Source organism: Oncorhynchus masou, unplaced genomic scaffold, assembly GCF_036934945.1.
Source record: "Oncorhynchus masou masou isolate Uvic2021 unplaced genomic scaffold, UVic_Omas_1.1 unplaced_scaffold_897, whole genome shotgun sequence".
NCBI lineage: Eukaryota > Metazoa > Chordata > Actinopteri > Salmoniformes > Salmonidae > Oncorhynchus > Oncorhynchus masou.
Genome location: NW_027015440.1, coordinates 241609 through 266447, shown reverse-complemented (window position 1 = coordinate 266447; position 24839 = coordinate 241609). Strand labels below are relative to the sequence as shown.

Here is a 24839-nt window from a genome sequence, read left to right as displayed (position 1 = left end):
ACCCTGTGAGGTTTCTCTCTGCTGCTATCCCCCCTGTGGGTTCCTCTCTGCTGCTATCCGTCTGTGGGTTCCTCCTATCCCCCCTGTGGGTTCTTCTCTGCTGCTATCCCCCCTGTGGGTTCCTCTCTGCTGCTATCCCCCCTGTGGGTTCCTCTCTGCTGCTATCCCCCTGTGGGTTCCTCTCTGCTGCTATCCCCCCTGTGGGTTCCTCTCTGCTGCTATCCCCCCTGTGGGTTCCTCTCTGCTGCTATCCCCCCTGTGGGTTCCTCTCTGCTGCTATCCCCCCTGTGGGTTCCTCCTATCCCCCTGTGGGTTCCTCCTATCCCCCCTGTGGGTTCCTCTCTGCTGCTATCCCCCCTGTGGGTTCCTCCTATCCCCCTGTGGGTTCTCTCTGCTGTTATCCCCCCTGTGGGTTCCTCCTATCCCCCTGTGGGTACCTCTCTGCTGCTATCCCCCTGTGGGTACCACTCTGCTCCTATCCCCCCTGTGGGTTCCTCCTATCCCCCTGTGGGTTCCTCCCTGCTGCTATCCCCCCTGTGGGTTCCTCTCTGCTGCTATCCCCTTGTGGGTTCCTCCCTGCTGTTTTCCCCCCTGTGGGTTCCTCCTATCCCCCTGTGGGTTCCTCCTATCCCCCCTGTGGGTTCCTCCTATCCCCCTGATAGTTCCTCCTATCCCCCCTGTGGGTTCCTCCTATCCCCCCTTGAGGGTTCCTCCTATCCCCCTGATAGTTCCTCCTATCCCCCCTGTGGGTTCCTCCTATCCCCCTGTGGGTACCTCCTATCCCCCTGTGGGTTCCTCTCTGCTGCCTCCTATCCCCCCCCCGAGGGTTCCTCCTATCCCCCCCCGAGTGTTCCTCCTATCCCCCGAGTGTTCCTCCTATCCCCCCTGTGGGTTCCTCCTATCCCCCCCCTGTGGGTTCCTCCTATCCCCCCTGTGGGTACCTCCTATCCCCCTGTGGGTAACTCTCTGCTGCCTCCTATCCCCCCCCCGAGGGTTCCTACTATCCCCCCCCAGGGTTCCTCCTATCCCCCCCCCGAGGGTTCCTCCTATCCCCCCAGTGGGTTCCTCTCTGCTGCTATCCCCGGTGGGTTCCTCCTATCCCCCTGTGGGTTCCTCTCTGCTGCTATCCCCCTGTGGGTTCCTCTCTGCTGATATCCCCCTGTGGGTTCCTCTCTGCTGCTATCCCCCTGTGGGTTCCTCCTATCCCCCAGTGGGTTCCTCTCTGCTGCTATCCCCCTGTGGGTTCCTCTCTGCTGATATCCCCCTGTGGGTTCCTCTCTGCTGCTATCCCCCTGTGGGTTCCTCCTATCCCCCAGTGGGTTCCTCTCTGCTGCTATCCCCCTGTGGGTTCCTCCTATCCCCCTGTGGGTTCCTCTCTGCTGCTATCCCCCTTTGGGTTCCTCTCTGCTGCTATCCCCCCTGTGGGTTCCTCTCTGCTGCTATCCCCCTGTGGGTTCCTCTCTGCTGCTATCCCCCTGTGGGTTCCTCCTATCCCCCCTGTGGGTTCCTCTCTGCTGCTTTCCCCCTGTGGGTTCCTCCTATCCCCCCTGTGGGTTCCTCTCTGCTGCTATCCCCCTTTGGGTTCCTCTCTGCTGCTATCCCCCCTGTGGGTTCCTCTCTGCTGCTATCCCCCTGTGGGTTCCTCTCTGCTGCTATCCCCCCTGTGGGTTCCCCTCTGCTGCTATCCCCCTGTGGGTTCCTCCTATCCCCCTGTGGGTTCCTCCTATCCCCCTGTGGGTTCCTCCTATCCCCCTGTGGGTTCCTCTCTGCTCCTATCCCCCTTGTGGGTTCCTCCTATCCCCCCTGTGGGTTCCTCCTATCCCCCCTGTGGGTTCCTCCTATCCCCCCCGTGGGTTCTTCCTCCTATCCCCCCCGTGGTAAATTAAGTGGGTGTCAGTGTAATTCCTAAATTCACCACTAGAGGGCTTCAGGTTCTATGGAAGTCAGTCCATTCAGTTGCTGTCAAATATATTAATATCATTACACAATTAACTATTTCTTCTAACATATGTCAAAATTCACCAATCGAATGGTGTTCACACGTTTATTTGTTTGACTTACAACTGGCACAGGACCCCAAAAAATGTGACCTAAACTTAAATTTGGGGCTCCCGAACGGCGCAGCGGTCTAAGGTACTGCATCTCAGTGCAAGAGGCGTCACTACATTCCCTGGTTCGAAATCCAGGTTGTATAACATCCGGTTGTGATTTGGGAGTCCCATAGGGCGGCGCACAATTGGCCCAGCGTCGTCCGTGTTTGGCTGGGGGTAGGCCGTGTTTGGCTGGGGGTAGGCCGTGTTTGGCTGGGGGTAGGCCGTGTTTGGCTGGGGGTAGGCCGTGTTTGGCTGGGGGTAGGCCGTGTTTGGCAGGGGGTAGGCCGTGTTTGGCTGGGGGTAGGCCGTGTTTGGCTGGGGGTAGGCCGTGTTTGGCTGGGGGTAGGCCGTGTTTGGCTGGGGGTAGGCCGTGTTTGGCTGGGGGTAGGCCGTGTTTGGCTGGGGTCGGCTGTCATGGTAAAAAGATAAAGAGACCTTGTTCTTAACTGACTTGCCAAGTTAAATAAAAAAATTTTTTTTTTTTTTTAAAGATTTTTCACTTCCAACTAAAAAAATGTTCTGGACCAAAAAATTCAAAATTCTAATTACTTTGGTTGGAGGCAAGTAATTCTCGGCAAGTGTAATTTATCCTACTTGTAGTAAGTTGCAGGTGCCTAAAGTGAAATTTATCCTACTTGTTGTAAGTTGCAGGTGCATACAGTGTAATTTATCCTACTTGTAGTAAGTTGCAGGTGCCTACAGTGTAATTTATCCTACTTGTTGTAAGTTGCAGGTGCTTACAGTGTAATTTATCCTACTTGTAGTAAGTTGCAGGTGCCTACAGTGTAATTTATCCTACTTGTAGTAAGTTGCAGGTGCCTACAGGGTAATTTATCCTACTTGTAGTAAGTTGCAGGTGCCTACAGTGTAATTATCCTACTTGTAGTAAGTTGCAGGTGCCTACAGTGTAATTTATCCTACTTGTAGTAAGTTGCAGGTGCCTACAGTGTAATTTATCCTACTTGTAGTAAGTTGCAGGTGCCTACAGGGTAATTTATCCTACTTGTAGTAAGTTGCAGGTGCCTACAGTGTAATTTATCCTACTTGTAGTAAGTTGCAGGTGCCTACAGTGTAATTTATCCTACTTGTAGTAAGTTGCAGGTGCCTACAGTGTAATTTATCCTACTTGTAGTAAGTTGCAGGTGCCTACAGGGTAATTTATCCTACTTGTAGTAAGTTGCAGGTGCCTACAGTGTAATTTATCCTACTTGTAGTAAGTTGCAGGTGCCTACAGTGTAATTTATCCTACTTGTAGTAAGTTGCAGGTGCCTACAGTGTAATTTATCCTACTTGTAGTAAGTTGCAGGTGCCTACAGTGTAATTTATCCTACTTGTAGTAAGTTGCAGGTGCCTACAGTGTAATTTATCCTACTTGTAGTAAGTTGCAGGTGCCTACAGGGTAAAAATGGCCGTTCAACCAGTGTTGAAAAGCATCAGTAGTACTTCATCACATCAAATCAAGTAATAACATGGCTGTATACAGGAAGTACCGGGTAATAACATGGCTATATACAGGAAGTACCAGGTAATAACATGGCTATATACAGGAAGTACCGGGTAATAACATGGCTGTATACAGGAAGTACCGGGTAATAACATGGCTGTATACAGGAAGTACCGGGTAATAACATGGCTGTATACAGGAAGTACCGGGTAATAACATGGCTGTATACAGGAAGTACCAGGTAATAACATGGCTGTATACAGGAAGTACCGGGTAATAACATGGCTGCATACAGGAAGTACCGGGTAATAACATGGCTGCATACAGGAAGTACCGGGTAATAACATGGCTGCATACAGGAAGTACCGGGTAATAACATGGCTGCATACAGGAAGTACCGGGTAATAACATGGCTGCATACAGGAAGTACCGGGTAATAACATGGCTGCATACAGGAAGTACCGGGTAATAACATGGCTGTATACAGGAAGTACCGGGTAATAACATGGCTGTATACAGGAAGTACCGGGTAATAACATGGCTGTATACAGGAAGTACCAGTACTGAGTGGATGTGCAGAGGTATGAGGTAATTGAGGTAGATAGGAACATTTAGATAAGGGTAAAATGACGAGGCAACAGGATAGATAATAGACGGTGGTAGCAGCATATGTGGTGAAAGTGTGTGTGGGGTCAGTATGCGTGTGTGTGTGTTGGGGTGTGAGCTGTGTGTGTGTGTGTGTGTGTGGGGTCAGTATGTGTGTGTGTGTGTTGGGGTGTGAGCTGTGTGTGTGGGGTCAGTATGTGTGTGTGTGTGTGTTGGGGTGTGAGCTGTGTGTGTGGGGTCAGTGTGTGTGTGTGTGTGTTGGGGTCAGTGTGTGTGTGTGTTGGGGTCAGTGTGTGTGTGTGTGTGTGTGTGTTGGGGTCAGTGTGTGTGTGTGTGTGTTGGGGTCAGTGTGTGTGTGTGTGTGTGTGTGTGTGTGTGTGTGTTGGGGTCAGTGTGTGTGTGTGTGGGGTCAGTATGCGTGTGTGTGTGTGTGTGGGGTCAGTATGCGTGTGTGTGTGTGTGTGTGCGTGTGTATTGGGGTGTGAGCTGTGTGTGTGTGTGTGGGGTCAGTATGCGTGTGTGTGTGTGTGTGTGGGGTCAGTATGCGTGTGTGTGTGTGTGTGTGTGTGAGTCTTGTTCAGCAGTCTTATGGTTTGGGGATAGAAGCTGTTCAGAGTCCTGTTGCCTCCAGACATTGGTACCGTTTGCCGTGTGGTAGCAGAGAGAACAGTCTACGACTTGGGTGACCTTCCTGCCGCTGAAAAACATCCCCACAGCAGGATGCTGCCACCACCATGCTTCACCGTAGGGATGGTGCCATGTTTCCTCCAGGCATGATGCTGCCACCACTATGCTTCACCGTAGGGATGGTGCCATGTTTCCTCCAGGCATGATGCTGCCACCATTATGCTTCACCGTAGGGATGGTGCCATGTTTCCTCCAGGCATGATGCTGCCACCACTATGCTTCACCGTAGGGATGGTGCCATGTTTCCTCCAGGCATGATGCTGCCACCACTATGCTACACCGTAGGGATGGTGCCATGTTTCCTCCAGGCATGATGCTGCCACCACCATGCTTCACCGTAGGGATGGTGCCATGTTTCCTCCAGGCGTGACACTTGGCATTCAGGCCAAGGAGTTCAATCTCGGTTTCCTCAGACCAGAGAATCTTGTTTCAGAGTCCTTTAGGTGCCTTTTGGCAAACTCCAAGCGGGCTGTCTTGTGCCTTTTACTGAGGAATGGATTCCGTCTGGCCTGATTGGTGGAGTGCTGCAGAGATGGTTGTCCTTCTGGAAGGTTCTCCCAACTCTGGAGCTCTGTCAGAGTGGCCATCAGGTTCTTGGTCACCTCCCTGACTAAGGCCCTTCTCCCTTGGATTGCTCAGTTTGGCCGGTTGGCCAGCTCTAGGAAGAGTGTTGGTGGTTAAAACAATATTGGGAACCTTCACCCTGCAGAAATGTTTTGGTACCCTTCCCCCAGATCTGTGCCTCGACACAATCCTGTCTCGGAGCTCTAAGGACAATTCCTTCGACCTCATGGCTTGGTTTTGGCTTTGACATGCACTGTCAACTGTGGGACCTTATATAGACAGGTGTGTACCTTTCCAGATCATGTCCAATCAATTGAATTTATCACAGGTGGACTCCAATCAAGTTGTAGAAACACCTCAAGGATGATCAATGGAAACAGCATTAATCCGAGCTCAATTTCGAGTCTCATAGCAAAGGGTCTGAATACCTATGTAAATAAGGTATTTCCGTTTATTAAATTTTAAGGCATTTGCAAACATTTCTAAAAACCTGTTTTTGCTTTGTCATTATGGGGTTGTGTGTGTAGATTAGTGAGTATTTTTGGTTTCTTTAATCAATTTTAGAATAAGGCTTTAATGTAACAGAATGTGGAGAGAAAAAAATCAAGGGGTCGGAATGCTTTCCAAATGCACTGTATGTCCCTTATGAGTACCGGTAGCCTCATTTAATTCATATGATTATTATTGGCAATCTCATCAACTGGTGTTACTGCTGATGTTGTTTACAACGTGATACAGTCACGCCTTCATAAAACATAATGCATCACAATATTGATGTGGACGTGTCTTGTTGGTCAGTGTACACTGTTTGGTACAGTCACCAGGAATGTGTTGACTCAGGGGTAGAGGTTTTAACACAGACTACAGTACCTGACATCTATGAAAGGACACTACAGGATAACCCTGGGTTTGTCTGTTTGGTACAGTAACCAGGAATGTGTTGACTCGGGGGTAGAGCTTTTAACACAGACTACAGTACCTGACATCTATGAAAGGACACTACAGGATAACCCTGGGTTTGTCTGTTTGGTACAGTAACCAGGAATGTGTTGACTCGGGGGTAGAGCTTTTAACACAGACTACAGTACCTGACATCTATGAAAGGACACTACAGGATAACCCTGGGTTTGTCTGTTTGGTTTTGTGTTTATTTGTTTGTTTCATGATTTCCCTACACATTGATTACCTCCCCATAAGGAGTAGAAAGGGGTGTGGTCCCGTTTGTTTAACCATCTACTGTGACATCAGCATGGTACTATATATAGAGGTGCTGTGAGAACCGAGAACCGAGGCCCCAGCATACAGCCCCCAGTGGCGCTGTGAGAATAGCCCCCCCTCTCAGCGGCGCTGTGAGAACAGGGCCCCCCCCCAGCGGCGCTGTGAGAACAGGGCCCCCCCCAGCGGCGCTGTGAGAACAGGCCCCCTCCCCCAGCGGCGCTGTGAGAACAGGGCCCCCCAGCGGCGCTGTGAGAACAGGCCCCCCCGCCCCCTCCAGCAGCGCTGTGAGAACAGCCCCCCCCCTCCAGCGGCGCTGTGAGAACAGGCCCCCCCTCCAGCGGCGCTGTGAGAACAGCCCCCTCCCCCCAGCGGCGCTGTGAGAACAGGCCCCCCCTCCAGCGGCGCTGTGAGAACAGCCCCTCCCCCCAGCGGCGTTGTGAGAACAGGCCCCCCCTCCAGCGGCGCTGTGAGAACAGGCCCCCCCTCCAGTGGCGCTGTGAGAACAGCCCCCTCCCCCCAGCGGCGTTGTGAGAACAGGGCCCCCCCCCCCCAGCGGCGCTGTGAGAATAGGGGGCCCCCCGGCGGGTGGGCCCTGTGATCATTTACAGGTGGCTTCATTGCTCATCCAGCAGTGATTTATGTTGTTTCTGCTGCGCTGCTACAGAACCTGGGAGGAGAGATACTCACTCACTCACTCACTCACTCACTCACTCACTCACTCACTCACTCACAGGCTCTGGTCTAATGTAGTGAACAGGGAATAGGGCTCTGGTCTAATGTAGTAAACAGGGAATAGGGCTCTGGTCTAATGTAGTAAACAGGGAATAGGGCTCTGGTCTAATGTAGTAAACAGGGAATAGGGCTCTGGTCTAATGTAGTCAACAGGGAATAGGGCTCTGGTCTAATGTAGTAAACAGGGAATAGGGCTCTGGTCTAGTGTAGTTTAGTAAACAGGGAATAGGGCTCTGGTCTAGTGTAGTAAACAGGGAATAGGGCTCTGGTCTAGTGTAGTAAACAGGGAATAGGGCTCTGGTCTAGTGTAGTAAACAGGGAATGGGGCTCTGGTCTAGTGTAGTAAACAGGGAATAGGGCTCTGGTCTAGTGTAGTAAACAGGGAATAGGGCTCTGGTCTAGTGTAGTTTAGTAAACAGGGAATAGGGCTCTGGTCTAGTGTAGTTTAGTAAACAGGGAATAGGGCTCTGGTCTAGTGTAGTAAACAGGGAATAGGGCTCTGGTCTAGTGTAGTAAACAGGGAATAGGGCTCTGGTCTAGTGTAGTGTAGTGAATAGGGCTCTGGTCTAATGTACTGTAGTAAACAGGGAATAGGGCTCTGGTCTAATGTAGTGTAATAAACAGGGAATAGGGCTCTGGTCTAGTGTAGTGTAGTAAACAGGGAATAGGGCTCTGGTCTAGTGTAGTAAACAGGGAATAGCGCTCTGGTCTAGTGTAGTAAACAGGGAATAGGGCTCTGATCTAATGTAGTGTAGTTAACAGGGAATAGGGCTCTGGTCTAATGTAGTGTAGTAAACAGGGAATAGGGCTCTGGTTTAACGTAGTGTAGTAAACCGGGAATAGGGCTCTGGTTTAACGTAGTGTAGTCAACGGGGAATAGGGCTCTGGTCTAATGTAGTGTAGTTAACGGGGAATAGGGCTCTGGTTTAACGTAGTGTAGTAAACAGGGAATAGGGCTCTGGTCTAACGTAGTGTAGTAAACAGGGAATAGGGCTCTGGTCTAACATAGTGTAGTAAACAGGGAATAGGGCTCTGGTCTAACGTAGTGTAGTAAACAGGGAATAGGGCTCTGGTCTAATGTAGTGTAGTCAACAGGGAATAGGGCTCTGGTCTAATGTTGTGTAGTAAACAGTGAATAGGGCTCTGGTCTAATGTAGTGTAGTAAACAGGGAATAGGGCTCTGGTCTAATGTTGTGTAGTAAACAGGGAATAGGGCTCTGGTCTAATGTAGTGTAATAAACAGGGAATAGGGCTCTGGTCTAGTGTAGTAAACAGGGAATAGGGCTCTGGTCTAATGTAGTGTAGTAAACAGGGAATAGGGCTCTGGTCTAATGTAGTGTAGTAAACAGGGAATAGGGCTCTGGTCTAATGTAGTGTAGTAAACAGGGAATAAGGCTCTAGTAAACAGGGAATAGGGCTCTGGTCTAATGTAGTGTAATAAACAGGGAATAGGGCTCTGGTCTAATGTAGTGTAATAAACAGGGAATAAGGCTCTAGTAAACAGGGAATAGGGCTCTGGTCTAATGTAGTGTAATAAACAGGGAATAAGGCTCTAGTAAACAGGGAATAGGGCTCTGGTCTAATGTAGTGTAATAAACAGGGAATAAGGCTCTAGTAAACAGGGAATAGGGCTCTGGTAAACAGGGAATAAGGCTCTGGTAAACAGGGAATAGGGCTCTGGTCTAATGTAGTGTAGTAAACAGGGAATAGGGTGCCATTTGAGAGACAGCCCAGTCTCAGCCCTGTATGTGTCCAACAGAATCACACAACTGTCTGTTCATCTATCAGCTGTTTTGTAACAGTTTCTCAGTGGCCTTTAGCAACGCCTTCCCCTCTCTAGTGGTAATAATACCTGCTGTCACACCGTGCCTGTGTCCCAAACCCCACACTATCCCCTGTATAGAGGGTCTCTGGTAGGAGTTAGTGCTCTATATATGGGATCGGGTGCCATTTAGGACGATAGTAACCGCTGTCACACCGTGCCTGTGTCCCAAACCCCACACTATCCCCTGTATAGAGGGTCTCTGGTAGGAGTTAGTGCTCTATATATGGGATCGGGTGCCATTTGGGACGACGGCTGTGGGATTTATCTGCGTGCGGGGAGCTGCTATTGCAGTTTATCCCTTTTTTTTTCTCTAGATGCTGCCGCGCTGTGATTGGTTATTAAAGGCTTCTCTTCCCTTCAACGGATGGGACAGTTTTAACGTGTTGTGTTTCTACACCATGTCTATGCTAATGCTGCGGGTGGTGAGTTGCAGTGTGTTCTGTGTGTGGCTGGCTACATTGTGTTGGTGTGGCCTTCTCTTACCTTCCCTCTGCTGTGTCAGGCTAACAGTCTACTGGTCTATTAGGACCAATTGTGAGGGGGGGCGGAGAGAGAGACTGTCAATTCTAATAACCCCTCTTAGCCCTCTCCTCGTTTTCGAGTGTCCCTCGGTGTGGGAGTGTCCCTCAGGCGGAGCATTTAGTCGTAGGGAGAGATAAATACCCCTATGGAGTGGGACATCACTCATGCACAGCAGAAGCCGACAAAGGATTGCTCACCTCGCACTTCACTGAAGACGAGCCTCGTGTTTTTCACCATGCCACTACTGACGGCAGTAATAGCATTACTTATGATGTATTTCTCATGCAACAACACGTACTCACCGTATGAGAAACAAATGGGAACCGCAAAACAATAATGGGGTGGTAATGTAGCTGTCCTCTGGCTGTGGTTCAATGTAGAGTAGTAATGTAGCTGTGGTTCAATGTGGAGTAGTAATGTAGCTGTCCTCTGACTGTGGTTCAATGTGGAGTGGTAATGTAGCTGTCCTCTGGCTGTGGTTCAATGTAGAGTAGTGATGTAGCTGTCCCCTAGCCGTGGTTCAATGTGGAGTAGTGATGTAGCTGTCCTCTGGCTGTGGTTTAATGTGGTGTAGTAATGTAGCTGTCCTCTGGCTGTGGTTCAATGTAGAGTGGTAATGTAGCTGTCCCCTGGCTGTGGTTCAATGTAGAGTAGTAATGTAGCTGTGGTTCAATGTAGAGTGGTTATGTAGCTGTCCCCTGGCTGTGGTTCAATGTAGAGTAGTAATGTAGCTGTGGTTCAATGTAGAGTGGTAATGTAGCTGTCCTCTGGCTGTGGTTCAATGTGGAGTAGTAATGTAGCTGTGGTTCAATGTAGAGTGGTAATGTAGCTGTCCTCTGGCTGTGGTTCAATGTAGAGTAGTAATGTAGCTGTCCTCTGGCTGTGGTTTAATATTGCTGTCCCCTGGCTGTGGTTCAATGTAGAGTAGTGATGTAGCTGTCCTCTGGCTGTGGTTCAATGTGGAGTAGTAATGTAGCTGTCCTCTGGCTGTGGTTCAATGTGGAGTAGTAATGTAGCTGTGGTTCAATGTGGAGTAGTAATGTAGCTGTCCTCTGGCTGTGGTTCAATGTAGAGTAGTATTGTAGCTGTGGTTCAATGTGGAGTAGTAATGTAGCTGTCCTCTGGCTGTGGTTCAATGTAGAGTAGTAATGTAGCTGTGGTTCAATGTGGAGTAGTAATGTAGCTGTCCTCTGACTGTGGTTCAATGTGGAGTGGTAAAGTAGCTGTCCTCTGGCTGTGGTTCAATGTGGGGTGGTAATGTAGTTGTCCTCTGGCTGTGGTTCAATGTGGAGTGGTAATGTAGCTGTCCTCTGGCTGTGGTTCAATGTAGAGTAGTAATGTAGCTGTGGTTCAATGTGGAGTAGTAATGTAGCTGTCCTCTGACTGTGGTTCAATGTGGAGTAGTAATGTAGCTGTCCTCTGGCTGTGGTTCAATGTAGAGTAGTAATGTAGCTGTGGTTCAATGTGGAGTAGTAATGTAGCTGTCCTCTGACTGTGGTTCAATGTGGAGTGGTAAAGTAGCTGTCCTCTGGCTGTGGTTCAATGTAGAGTAGTAATGTAGCTGTGGTTCAATGTGGAGTAGTAATGTAGCTGTCCTCTGACTGTGGTTCAATGTGGAGTAGTAATGTAGCTGTCCTCTGGCTGTGGTTCAATGTAGAGTAGTAATGTAGCTGTGGTTCAATGTGGAGTAGTAATGTAGCTGTCCTCTGGCTGTGGTTCAATGTGGAGTGGTAATGTAGCTGTCCTCTGGCTGTGGTTCAATGTAGAGTAGTAATGTAGCTGTCCTCTGGCTGTGGTTTAATATCGCTGTCCCCTGGCTGTAGTTCAATGTGGAGTAGTAATGTAGCTGTCCTCTGGCTGTGGTTCAATGTGGAGTAGTAATGTAGCTGTCCTCTGGCTGTGGTTCAATGTGGAGTAGTAATGTAGCTGTCCTCTGGCTGTGGTTCAATGTGGAGTAGTAATGTAGCTGTCCCCTAGCCGTGGTTCAATGTGGAGTAGTAATGTAGCTGTCCTCTGGCTGTGGTTCAATGTGGAGTAGTAATGTAGCTGTCCTCTGGCTGTGGTTCAATGTAGAGTAGTAATGTAGCTGTCTTCTGGTTGTGGTTCAATGTGGAGTAGTAATGTAGCTGTCCCCTAGCCGTGGTTCAATGTGGAGTAGTGATGTAGCTGTGGTTTAATGTGGTGTAGTAATGTAGCTGTCCTCTGGCTGTGGTTCAATGTAGAGTGGTTATGTAGCTGTCCCCTGGCTGTGGTTCAATGTAGAGTAGTAATGTAGCTGTGGTTCAATGTAGAGTGGTAATGTAGCTGTCCTCTGGCTGTGGTTCAATATAGAGTTGTAATGTAGCTGTCCTCTGGCTGTGGTTCAATGTAGAGTAGTAATGTAGCTGTCCTCTGGCTGTGGTTTAATATTGCTGTCCTCTGGCTGTGGTTCAATGTAGAGTTGTAATGTAGCTGTCCTCTGGCTGTGGTTCAATGTAGAGTTGTAATGTAGCTGTCCTCTGGCCGTGGTTCAATGTAGAGTATTAATGTAGCTGTCCTCTGGCCGTGGTTCAATGTGGAGTAGTAATGTAGCTGTCCCCTGGCTGTGGTTCAATGTAGATTAGTAATGTAGCTGTCCTCTGGCTGTGGTTCAATGTAGAGTAGTAATGTAGCTGTCCTCTGGCTTTTGTTCAATGTAGAGTTGTAATGTAGCTGTCCTCTGGCTGTGGTTCAATGTAGAGTAGTAATGTAGCTGTCCTCTGGCTGTGGTTCAATGTAGAGTAGTGATGTAGCTGTCCTTTGGCTGTGGTTCAATGTGGAGTAATAATGTAGCTGTCATCTGGCTGTGGTTCAATGTAGAGTTGTACTGAAGAAGGACTTTCATTTCATAATAGCAGTTTGACAGTCACATTTCCTTCACTCTGTAATTTTCTGCAATTTCTTGGGGATTAATGATGAACCAGTTGAAGCCATTAAAACCAGTGTTCTGAACTATAATTTCTACCAAACGTTTTAGGGTGCATTCAGATGGCCACACAGCTCCATAGGCATTACAGCTCTTCATCATCGACTACACAATAAGCTAGAAAATAGTTAGCTACGTTACAAACATCTTCAATCTCTAATGTTACTACAATATTTACATCAGCTACGTTACAAACATCTTTAATCTCTAACGTTACTACAATATTTACATCAGCTACGTTACAAACATCTTATCTCTAACGTTACTACAATATTTACGTCAGCTACGCTACAAACATCTTTAATCTCCAATGTTGCCACAATAAAGAACAATGACTTGTGTTTGACTTTGAAACGTGTTTTAATGAACATCAAGGCAAGCTTACAACATTGTTCATTCAATTTGTAGTAAATGGCTTTATCTAGATTCTTTACATCCACTGGTTCACAAGATGACAGCTTGGTTTGCTGGTTTATTGGAGGACCATACTATAAGTTCCATTTAAAATGGACAAAAATGCAATTTCTCAGGCAAGAATTTTGCTAAGACTGTCTGGAAGTGATCTAAGTGAGGGGAAAACGGAAAACTATCTTTTATTGGCAGAGAGGTTTGGAACTCTTTTTGTTATTGGTCTATTAACCAGTTTACGGCATTGTGATGTCACCATGGAAAGCCGGAACTCCCGCCCATGCCAACCTGCTGATTAGAAGGTCGTCTGGATATCGTTTTTTTTTCAACTAGAAACTATCAGAAATTAAACGGATAAAATGTTTTCACTCTTTAACAGTTAGTTTCATCAACTGTTGTACAATATGATATAAAACACTGAATTTGGAACACACTGTGCCTTTAAACAACACAAATGCCAATTAATTCAAACGTCAACACTCCATTTAGCAAGCTTAATGTATAGCTAGCTAGCTAATGTTAGCTAGTCGGATAGCTTGTTAATTTGTGATTTTCGTAAATTAATGGCAAAAAAAATGCAAAATCGTTTGTCAAAATATTAACATATACCTGTTAAATGTACATCATTATTTGCATGATTTGTTATGAAGTTATGACTTATATTTGCTTCCATCCTAGTATAGGCGTACTCATCCACAGATAAAAGCCCATTACAATCAGCTTCCATTTGTAATCAACCTTTTTCCCAAATATCAATAAGGAATGTTTCAATGTCACTGGAGTCTGGAGGAGTTACAGAATGACCCTCCTATTGTTCTTCACTTTGTCATCCTCATCCCGCCTTTCTCTTTCCTCATTTCCTCTCCTGGCCGGAGTGGGAATAGGCCACCCGTTATACCCCTATAAATGGCACCTTATTCCCTATGAAGTGCACTACTTTCTAAAGTACTTTATAGTGTCGTTTGGGACGGAGCCTCACTCTCTCCTCTGTTTTTAAATCAGCCAAACTGAGCACAGTGGAGTTTGTTTGAAATAGCTCTGAATATTAAAATCACAGAGTATATTACAGCTGGCAGAGGTTTTTAATGAGTTGCAAGCCTTTAACAACTGCTGTGTTGGTTTTCTGGGGCTGCAGGACTATTCAAACAGGCTAATTAACTTTACATCACACTACTGTCCCAAACGTGACCCTATTTATTCACTATATAGGGCACCTCTTTAGAAGTAGTGCACTATAAAGGGAATAGGCTGCCATTTTGCCAGATGGCGTTTTTTTTATTTGTTTATTTTTCATTAGCATCATCGCTAACGGCTACAGAAAGGGGTAGACAAACGGGCACAGACAGACAGGGGCTTTCTTGTGATCTGGCCTCTTCAAATCAAAGTTTATTTGTCACGTGTGCCGAATACAACGGGTACATTACATTGAAATGCTTACAGTCTCTAACCAACAGTGCAAAAAGGTATTAGGTGAAATATAAACAACAGTGAAAAATAACAGTAGAGAGGCTATATACAGTAGAGACTATATACAGTAGCTAGGCTAATAATAATAATAATAATAATAATATATCCCATTTAGCAGACGCTTTTGTCCAAAGCGACTTACAAGTCGGCTGGGGCCACTACTTTTACATATGGGTGGCCCCAGCGGGAATCGAACCCACGACGCTTGGCGTTGCAAGCGCCATGCTCTACCGACTGAGCCACACAGGACTATATACAGTAGAGGCTATATACAGTAGCTAGGCTATATACAGTAGCTAGGCTATATACAGTAGAGGCTATATACAGTAGAGGCTATATACAGTAGTGAGGCTATATACAGTAGCGAGGCTATATACAGTAGCGAGGCTATATACAGTAGCGGGGCTATATACAGTAGCGGGGCTATATACAGTAGCGGGGCTATATACAGTAGCTAGGCTGTATACAGTAGAGGGGCTGTATACAGTAGAGGGGCTGTATACAGTAGCTGGGCTGTATACAGTAGGGGGGCTATATACAGTAGGGGGGCTATATACAGTAGGGGGGCTATATACAGTAGCGGGGCTATATACAGTAGCGGGGCTATATACAGTAGCGGGGCTATATACAGTAGCGGGGCTATATACAGTAGCGGGGCTATATACAGACACAGGTTAGTCGGGCTGATTGAGGTAGTACATGTAGTACAAGTACATGTAGATAGTTAAAGTGACTATGCATATATGATGAACAGAGAGTAGCAGCAGTGTGAAAGAGGGGTTGGCGGGTGGAGGGACACAATGCAGCCCGGTTAGCCAATGAGCAGGAGCACTGATTGGTCGGGCCAAGTGAGGTAGTATGTACATGAATGTCCAGATAAAGTGATTATGCATATATGATAAACAGAGTAGCAGCAGCGTAAAAGAGTGGTTGAGGGGGGGCACAATATGCAAATAGTTCAGGTAGCCATTTGATGACCTGTTCAGGAGTCTTATGGCTTGGGGGTAAACACTGTTGAGAAGCCTTTTTGTCCTAGACTTGGCACTCCGGTACCGCTTGCCATGTAGTAGAGAGAGAGAACAGTCTATGACTGGGGTGGCTGGGGTCTTTGACCATTTTTAAGGCCTTCCTCAGACACCGCCTATTATATAGGTCCTGGATGGCAGGCAGCTTAGCCCCAGTGATGTACTGGGCCGTACACATTACCCTCTTGTGTCTTGCGGTCGGAGGCCGGGCAGTGATGCAACCAGTCAGGATGCTGTCGATGTTGCAGCTGTAGAAACTTTTGAGGATCTGAGGACCCACGACAAATCTTCAGCAAGTTGAAGGAATTTATTCATCACCGACTTATTTTGTTTGTTTTATGATCATCTTTGGACAATTATAGAATTTTTTAATAAGTTAATCACATTTAGTTGATGTCCTGCTAGCTTCAATACATTTAGGTGATGTCCTGCTAGCTTCAACACATTTAGGTGATGTCCTACTAGCTTCAACACATTTAGGCGATGTCCTACTAGCTTCAACACATTTAGGCGATGTCCTACTAGCTTCAACACATTTAGGCGATGTCCTGCTAGCTTCAACACATTTAGGTGATGTCCTGCTAGCTTCAACACATTTAGGTGATGTCCTGCTAGCTTCAACACATTTAGGTGATGTCCTGCTAGCTTCAACACATTTAGGTGATGTCCTGCTAGCTTCAACACATTTAGGTGATGTCCTGCTAGCTTCAACACATTTAGGTGATGTCCTGCTAGCTTCAACACATTTAGGTGATGTCCGGCTCGCTTCAACACATTTAGTTGATGTCCGACAAGCTTCAGTAGTTAAATGTTTTAATATTGTTGACTTGTGTTTTAATATCTGGATCCCGTCCGTGTTCTCCACAAAGCAGATCTTTGTAGGGCCCTACATTTGGGCCCTACATTTGGGCCGCAGCCCCTGTTTGACCCCACTCTACGATATGATATGAGTAACGCTAGTCACTGAGCCTACCTACTATAGTACAGGGCTGTTGATGAACTAAGTGTGTTAGTGTTTCCTGTGCTACTCCCCGATGTGAAGCAACCGTTGTCAGACCTGGTGTTTTTTTACGTGTTACATTTTTAGTCTTTTAAAGAGTCCCTATTCAATTTCCATGAAAAATCAATAGAGCTCTTCAATAATTCATGGAGGAACAAGTCCTAGTGGGGATCATCTTAACCATAGAAAAGACTCTTCCCCCACATCCCAAATGGCAGCCTGTTTCCTATTTAGTGCACTACTTTTGACCAGAGCCCTATAGAACCCTATTCCCTATATATAGTGCACTACTTTAGACAAGGGCACTATAGAACCCTATTCCCTATATAGTGCACTACTTTAGACAAGGGCCCTATAGAACCCTATTCCCTATTTAGTGTACTTCTTTTGACCAGAGCCCTGTGGACTATGAAGGGAATAGGGTGCCATTTGGGACCCAGGCACTGGCTGTGGGGCTGTTAGCACCAGAAGTAGTCTACTCCACACATCAGCCAGACACTAACAACACACCGTTAAGACCTGTGACTTGTAGTAGTCTACAGGATGGATCTGAGTACAGCTTAGTGAAGGACTGTTAAGTGGTTGTCACAATATTGGTTTCTGTAGTGGCAGAATCCAATACTGGACAAGCTTGTTCCCTGAGACCATAGACTCTCTGAGCTTCTCTCCCAGACAAGCTTGTTCCCTGAGACATTGACTCTCTGAGCTTCTCTCCCAGGCAAGCTTGTTCCTGAGACATTGACTCTCTGAGCTTCTCTCCCAGACAAGCTTGTTCCCTGAGACCATTGACTCTCTGAGCTTCTCTCCCAGACAAGCTTGTTCCCTGAGACATTGACTCTCTGAGCTTCTCTCCCAGACAAGCTTGTTCCCTGAGACCATTGACTCTCTGAGCTTCTCCCCCAGACAAGCTTGTTCCCTGAGACCATTGACTCTCTGAGCGTCTCTCCCAGACAAGCTTGTTCCCTGAGACCATTGACTCTCTGAGCGTCTCTTCCAGACAAGCTTGTTCCCTGAGACCATTGACTCTCTGAGCGTCTCTTCCAGACAAGCTTGTTCCCTGAGACCATTGACTCTCTGAGCGTCTCTTCCAGACAAGCTTGTTCCCTGAGACCATTGACTCTCTGAGCTTCTCTCCCAGACAAGCTTGTTCCCTGAGACCATTGACTCTCTGAGCGTCTCTCCCAGACAAGCTTGTTCGCTGAGACCAGAGACCCAACTGTCACTGGGGGCCGTGGGATTTTATGATTGGAATGTGATAGAAAAAGAAGCAACAGTGGGCTTTAGGACCGTGCGGACGCCTCCGAGCGGTCGGGTTGAATGTTTGGAGTGTTTATCCGACTGGAAAAATAATAATAAATATTATGTCAACCCCCCCCCACACACACACACACACACACACACACACACACACACACACACACACACACACACTTCTAAAACCAAAGTTGTGTCCCTGAAACCACCGACTCTTGGCCTCGTCTCATGATCAGTCCATGACACAGAGGCTTTGAACGTTCCTCCTCTGTTCTCTGTCATATCTCACTTATTCTAATTTCTCTTTCTCTCTCTCTTTCTTCCCTATTAGGTCTACCACAGATGCCTCCCTCCTCCAGGTCAGCCCCCACAGCAGAGCTCTGTCCCAGTCCTTTGAGAACCTGCTAGATGATGCCACCTTCGGACTTATTACGGTACAACCTGAACACTCTAGTGTACACCTGCCCCCTCACACCCTAGTGTACACCTGCCCCCTCACACCCTAGTGTACACCTGCCCCCTCACACCCTAGTGTACACCTGCCCCCTCACACCCTAGTGTACACCTGCCCCCTCACACCCTAGTGTACACCTGCCCCCTCACACCCTTGTGTACACCTGCCCCCTCACACCCTAGTGTACACCTGCCCCCTCACACCCTAGGGTACACCTGCCCCCTCACACCCTAGTGTACACCTGCCCCCTCACACCCTAGTGTACACCTGCCCCCTCACACCCTAGTGTACACCTGCCCCCTCACACCCTAGGGTACACCTGCCCCCTCACACCCTAGTGTCCACCTGCCCCCTCACACCCTAGTGTCCACCTGCCCCCTCACACCCTAGTGTCCACCTGCCCCCTCACACCCTAGGGTACACCTGCCCCCTCACACCCTAGGGTACACCTGCCCCCTCACACCCTAGGGTACACCTGCCCCCTCACACCCTAGTGTACACCTGCCCCCTCACAACCTAGTGTCCACCTGCCCCCTCACACCCTAGGGTACACCTGCCCCCTCACAACCTAGGGTACACCTGCCCCCTCACAACCTAGTGTCCACCTGCCCCCTCACACCCTAGGGTACACCTGCCCCCTCACACCCTAGTGTACACCTGCCCCCTCACAACCTAGTGTCCACCTGCCCCCTCACACCCTAGTGTCCACCTGCCCCCTCACACCCTAGTGTCCACCTGCCCCCTCACACCCTAGTGTCCACCTGCCCCCTCACACCCTAGTGTCCACCTGCCCCCTCACACCCTAGTGTCCACCTGCCCCCTCACACCCTAGTGTCCACCTGCCCCCTCACACCCTAGTGTCCACCTGCCCCCTCACACCCTAGTGTCCACCTGTCCCCTCACACCCTAGTGTCCACCTGCCCCCTCACACCCTAGTGTCCAGCCAGGCTCTGTACGGCCTCCTCCCAGCCGGGCTCTGTACGGCCTCCTCCCAGCCGGGCTCTGTACGGCCCCCTCCCAGCCGTGCTCTGTACGGCCTCCTCCCAGCCGGGCTCTGTACGGCCTCCTCCCAGCCGGGCTCTGTACGGCCCCCTCCCAGCCGTGCTCTGTACGGCCCCCTCCCAGCCGGGCTCTGTACGGCCCCCTCCCAGCCGGGCTCTGTACGGCCCCCTCCCAGCCGGGCTCTGTACGGCCCCTCCCAGCCGGGCTCTGTACGGCCCCCTCCCAGCCGGGCTCTGTACGGCCCCTCCCAGCCGGGCTCTGTACGGCCCCCTCCCAGCCGGGCTCTGTACGGCCTCCTCCCAGCCGGGCTCTGTACGGCCCCCTCCCAGCCAGGCTCTGTACGGCCCCCTCCCAGCCGGGCTCTGTACGGCCTCCTCCCAGCCGGGCTCTGTACGGCCTCCTCCCAGCCAGGCTCTGTACGGCCTCCTCCCAGCCGGGCTCTGTACGGCCTCCTCCCAGCCGGGCTCTGTACTGTCTCAGGGTTCACAGAACAACTCTGCTGTTATTTTAATGAGTGTGACTTAATGAGAGCAGCACATTTGTTGGTTTGTTTTATGAGGCCTCTGAAAGCCTGGGTAGGAGAAATGAAATATGTCCTAAATGGCACCCTATCCCCTTTATAGTCCATAGGGCTCTGGACTAAAGTAGTGCACTATATAGGGAATAGGGCTCTGAACTAAAGTAGTGTACTATATAGGGAATAGGGCTCTGGTCTAAAGTAGTGCACTATATAGGGAATAGGGCTCTGAAGTAAAGTAGTGCACTATATAGGGAATAGGGCTCTGGACTAAAGTATTGCACTACATAGGGAATAGGGCTCTGGACTAAAGTAGTGCACTATATAGGGAATAGGGCTCTGGACTAAAGTAGTGCACTATATAGGGAATAGGGCTCTGGTCAAAAGTAGTGCACTATATAGGGAATAGGGCTCTGAACTAAAGTAGTGCACTATATAGGGAATAGGGCTCTGGTCTAAAGTAGTGCACTATATAGGGAATAGGGCTCTGAACTAAAGTAGTGCACTATATAGGGAATAGGGCTCTGGTCAAAAGTAGTGCACTATATAGGGAATAGGGCTCTGAACTAAAGTAGTGCACTATATAGGGAATAGGGCTCTGGTCTAAAGTAGTGCACTATATAGAGAATAGGGCTCTGGTCTAAAGTAGTGCACTATATAGGGAATAGGGCTCTGAACTAAAGTAGTGCACTATATAGGGAATAGGGCTCTGGTCAAAAGTAGTGCACTATATAGGGAATAGGGCTCTGAACTAAAGTAGTACACTATATAGGGAATAGGGCTCTGGTCTAAAGTAGTGCACTATATAGAGAATAGGGCTCTGGTCTAAAGTAGTGCACTATATAGGGAATAGGGCTCTGAACTAAAGTAGTGCACTATATAGGGAATAGGGCTCTGGACTAAAGTATTGCACTACATAGGGAATAGGGCTCTGGACTAAAGTAGTGCACTATATAGGGAATAGGGCTCTGGACTAAAGTAGTGCACTATATAGGGAATAGGGCTCTGAACTAAAGTAGTGCACTATATAGGGAATAGGGCTCTGGACTAAAGTATTGCACTACATAGGGAATAGGGCTCTGGACTAAAGTAGTGCACTATATAGGGAATAGGGCTCTGGACTAAAGTAGTGCACTATATAGGGAATAGGGCTCTGAACTAAAGTAGTGCACTATATAGGGAATAGGGCTCTGGACTAAAGTAGTGCACTATATAGGGAATAGGGCTCTGGACTAAAGTAGTGCACTATAACTGGGTAATAAAGGATGGGGGGTACAGGGGGGGTACATGCTCTGAATAGAGGAGAACTGGGTAATAAACTTCGTACGCCATCAGCACCAGGCTACATGGCCAGCGGACAGAGGGAATAGTTGGCAGGAGTTGTTTTTTAGGTCGCCTCAGGGACTTTTAATTGCGTGTCATTTATCTATTGTCTTTCTCGTTGACATTTTGACTCTTGTAATAAAAATCTTTTTTTTTTCTGTTTGAAATAGAACCTCTGTCAGGTCTCAGTGTTGTCCTTTATAATAAAAAGTGGGCCGTGCCTCTGCTCCCTCCCAACCAACCGCGGGCACGTTTTTAACGGCGTCTGGTAATGCGCTGTGGGCAGATAGCAGGCCTAACTGCGGTGGTCCATTGTTTTAGATCCCGACTGTGTTATGGAATAGCAGCGACATCTCATAGACATTAACTTGGCTGCCTGTCTGAGTGGGAGCACTGTACTCATTATCATTAAGGTTCAGGGTGCCTCCTCCCGGCCCAGCCTCCTCTCTCCTGCTCTATATCAGTATTACAGGAGCCATTTAGTAGAGCAGGGATTGTGGGGGAGAAGCTAATGAGCCTTGACTTGCTAATAACATTGGGTGGCCTCTCTTCACAAAAGGGGTTAACGCTGCTGGAATATTGTTTTCTAATGTGACTCTAAAAAAAAAAATATCCAATTGCAAAGATGAATGAGCAGCGTCTCAGCTGGCCGGTAACCAACGTCAGGAGAAATAGATTGGCCTCTTTTCTGTCTTTCATTCCTGTGCTACTTTTTGTAGCGAGAGTAAAAATAAAATAAAAGAGGCCTTTGAAAAGCATTTAGTTTTCTTGGTGATGTGATATTGTAGGCTTTTACTTCTTCGTAGTGAGAGAACGCAGTGTGGAGAGTTGACAGTGTAAGAGTACGCAGTGTGGAGAGTTGAAAGTGTACGAGTACGCAGTGTGGAGAGTTGAAAGTGTTCCAGGCAGTGAGTGGCCAGGGGAGGGGGGGGGGGCTACTAGGTTGGGCGTCTGAGATGATGACCAATGCTGTTGTGCTTTTGAGATGCTTTCGCCCGTTGCTTTTGATGAAAATCGAAAGAAGTTATAATGTGCAGTAAGTCATCTGGCTGTGGGCACTTCCTAATGTAACATTTCACACCTGGGATTCAGGTGAAAATAGCATGGCTAAAATAAGCTCGTGTCATCTTAAAGTGCTTATAATGAGACTGCAGCTAAACTACATCTGTCTGGTGCCACAGCGTTAACAGTGACCTCCTTCATGACCCCTATCTTCCCTGTCATCCCTCTCCTCTCTCCTTCTCTCTCCTTCTCCCTCTCCTCTCCCTCTCTCCTCCTCTCTCCTTCTCCCTCTCTCCTCCTCTCTCCTTCTCCCTCTCTCCTCCTCTCTCCTTCTCCCTCTCTCCTCCTCTCTCCTTCTCCCTCTCTCCTCCTCTCTCCTTCTCCCTCTCTCCTCCTCTCTCCTTCTCTCCTCCTCTCTCCTTCTCCCTCTCTCCTCCTTTCTCCTTCTCCCTCTCTCCTCCTTTCTCCTTCTCCCTCTCTCCTCCTCTCTCCTTCTCCCTCTCTCCTCCTCTCTCCTTCTCTCCTCCTCTCTCCTTCTCCCTGTCTCCTCCTCTCCTCATCTCTCTCTCCTCCTCTCTCCTTCTCCCTGTCTCCTCCTCTCTCTCCTTCTCTCCTCCTCTCCTTCTCCCTGTCTCCTCCTCTCCTCATCATCTCTCTCCTCCTCTCTCCTTCTCCCTGTCTCCTCATCTCTCTCCTCCTCTCTCCTTCTCCCTGTCTCCTCCTCTCTCCTTCTCCCTGTCTCCTCCTCTCTCCTCCTCTCTGTCTCCTCCTCTCTCTCCTTCTCCCTCTCTCCTCCTCTCCTCCTCTCTCTCCTTCTCCCTCTCTCCTCCTCTCCTCCCCTCTCTCCTTCTCCCTCTACTCCCCTCTCTCCTTCTCCCTCTCTCCTCCTCTCCTCCCCTCTCTCCTTCTCCCTCTACTCCCCTCTCTCCTTCTCCCTCTACTCCCCTCTCTCCTTCTCCCTCTCTCCCCCTCTCTCCTTCTCCCTCTCTCCCCCTCTCTCCTTCTCCCTCTCTCCCCCTCTCTCCTTCTCCCTCTCTCCCCCTCTCTCCTTCTCCCTCTCTCCCCCCTCTCCTTCCTCCCTCTCTCCCCCTCTCTCCTTCTCCCCTCTCCCCCTCACTCTCTCTTTTCCCCTCTCTCTCCTTCTCCCTCTCTCTCCTCCCCTCTCTCCTTCTCCCTCTCTCTCCTCCCCTCTCTCCTTCTCCCCTCTCTCTCCTTCTCCCACTCTCTCCTTCTCCCACTCTCTCCTTCTCCCACTCTCTCCTTCTCCCTCTCTCTCCTCTCTCTCCTTCTCCCTCTCTCCTCCTCTCTCTCCTTCTCCCTCTCCTCCTCTCTCCTTCTCCCTGTCTCCTCCTCTCTCCTCCTCTCTTGTCCCCCCCAATCTTCTTCCTTTTTCCTCTCCTCTCTCTCTCTCTCTCTCTCTCTCTCTCTCTCCCCTGTTCCGCTTTACTCCCTCTCTCCACCAATCAACTCTCTCTCCTCCCTCTCCCCCACTAGAAGTTTTCCCAGGACCCAGTCACCACTACGCTGGGTGGTTTCTCCAAGGTGACCAACTACCTGTTTGACGCGTTCCGGGGTCCAGACACGGTGCTACTGAAGCAGAGGCCTGTCGGGGAGGTGGCTGACCTGCTGAATGAGACCATACCTGGTCTGGACATCAACCAGCTGGAGGAACCAGGCTTTGAGGTTATCACCAGGGTGAGGAACACACACACACACACACACACACAACCAGCTGGAGGAACCAGGCTTTGAGGTTATCACCAGGGTGAGTCAGAGTAGACAATGATGAATGAACTCACTCACTCACTCACTCACTCAGGAACTCACTCACTCACTCACTCAGGAACTCACTCACTCAGGAACTCACTCACTCAGGAACTCACTCAGGAACTCACTCAGGAACTCACTCACTCAGGAACTCACTCAGGAACTCACTCAGGAACTCACTCAGGAACTCACTCAGGAACTCACTCACTCAGGAACTCACTCAGGAACTCACTCAGGAACTCACTCAGGAACTCACTCAGGAACTCACTCACTCAGGAACTCACTCACTCACTCACTCAGGAACTCACTCACTCACTCACTCACTCACTCACTCACTCACTCAGGAACTGGAAAATGGCGCCAGAAGAAATGGCAGCAGTTTTACGGGCGTCCAACCAGTTGTGCTGTTATGTGTTGTTTTTTTGCGTTATTTGTAACTTATTTTGTACATAATGTTTCTGCAACCGTATCTTACGGCAAAAAAAGAGCTTCTGGATATCAGGACAGCGATCACTCACCTCGGATTAGACAAAGATCTTCTGGATATCAGGACAGCGATCACTCACCTCGGATTAGACAAAGAGCTTCTGGATATCAGGACAGCGATCACTCACCTTGGATTAGACAAAGAGCTTCTGGATATCAGGACAGCGATCACTCACCTCAGATTAGACAAAGAGCTTCTGGATATCAGGACAGCGATCACTCACCTCGGATTAGACAAAGAGCTTCTGGATATCAGGACAGCGATCACTCACCTCGGATTAGACAAAGAGCTTCTGGATATCAGGACAGCGATCACTCACCTCGGATTAGACAAAGAGCTTCTGGATATCAGGACAGAGATCCCTCACCTCGGATTAGACAAAGAGCTTCTGGATATCAGGACAGCGATCACTCACCTCGGATTAGACAAAGAGCTTCTGGATATCAGGACAGAGATCACTCACCTCGGATTAGACAAAGAGCTTCTGGATATCAGGAC

The 24839-nt window shown here is 48.7% G+C and overlaps 1 protein-coding gene across 2 annotated transcripts in view; it reads left to right on the top strand.

Moving 5' to 3' along the window:
* Positions 1 to 24839, top strand: part of LOC135538043 (TBC1 domain family member 15-like) — a 94004-nt gene that overhangs the window by 18628 nt on the left and 50537 nt on the right. For both annotated transcript variants that reach the window (XM_064964039.1, XM_064964040.1), the window contains exons 6-7: positions 18121 to 18223; positions 23582 to 23782. In XM_064964039.1, coding sequence (XP_064820111.1) covers positions 18121 to 18223; positions 23582 to 23782 — 304 coding nt within the window. The remainder of the gene's footprint in view (positions 1 to 18120; positions 18224 to 23581; positions 23783 to 24839) is intronic.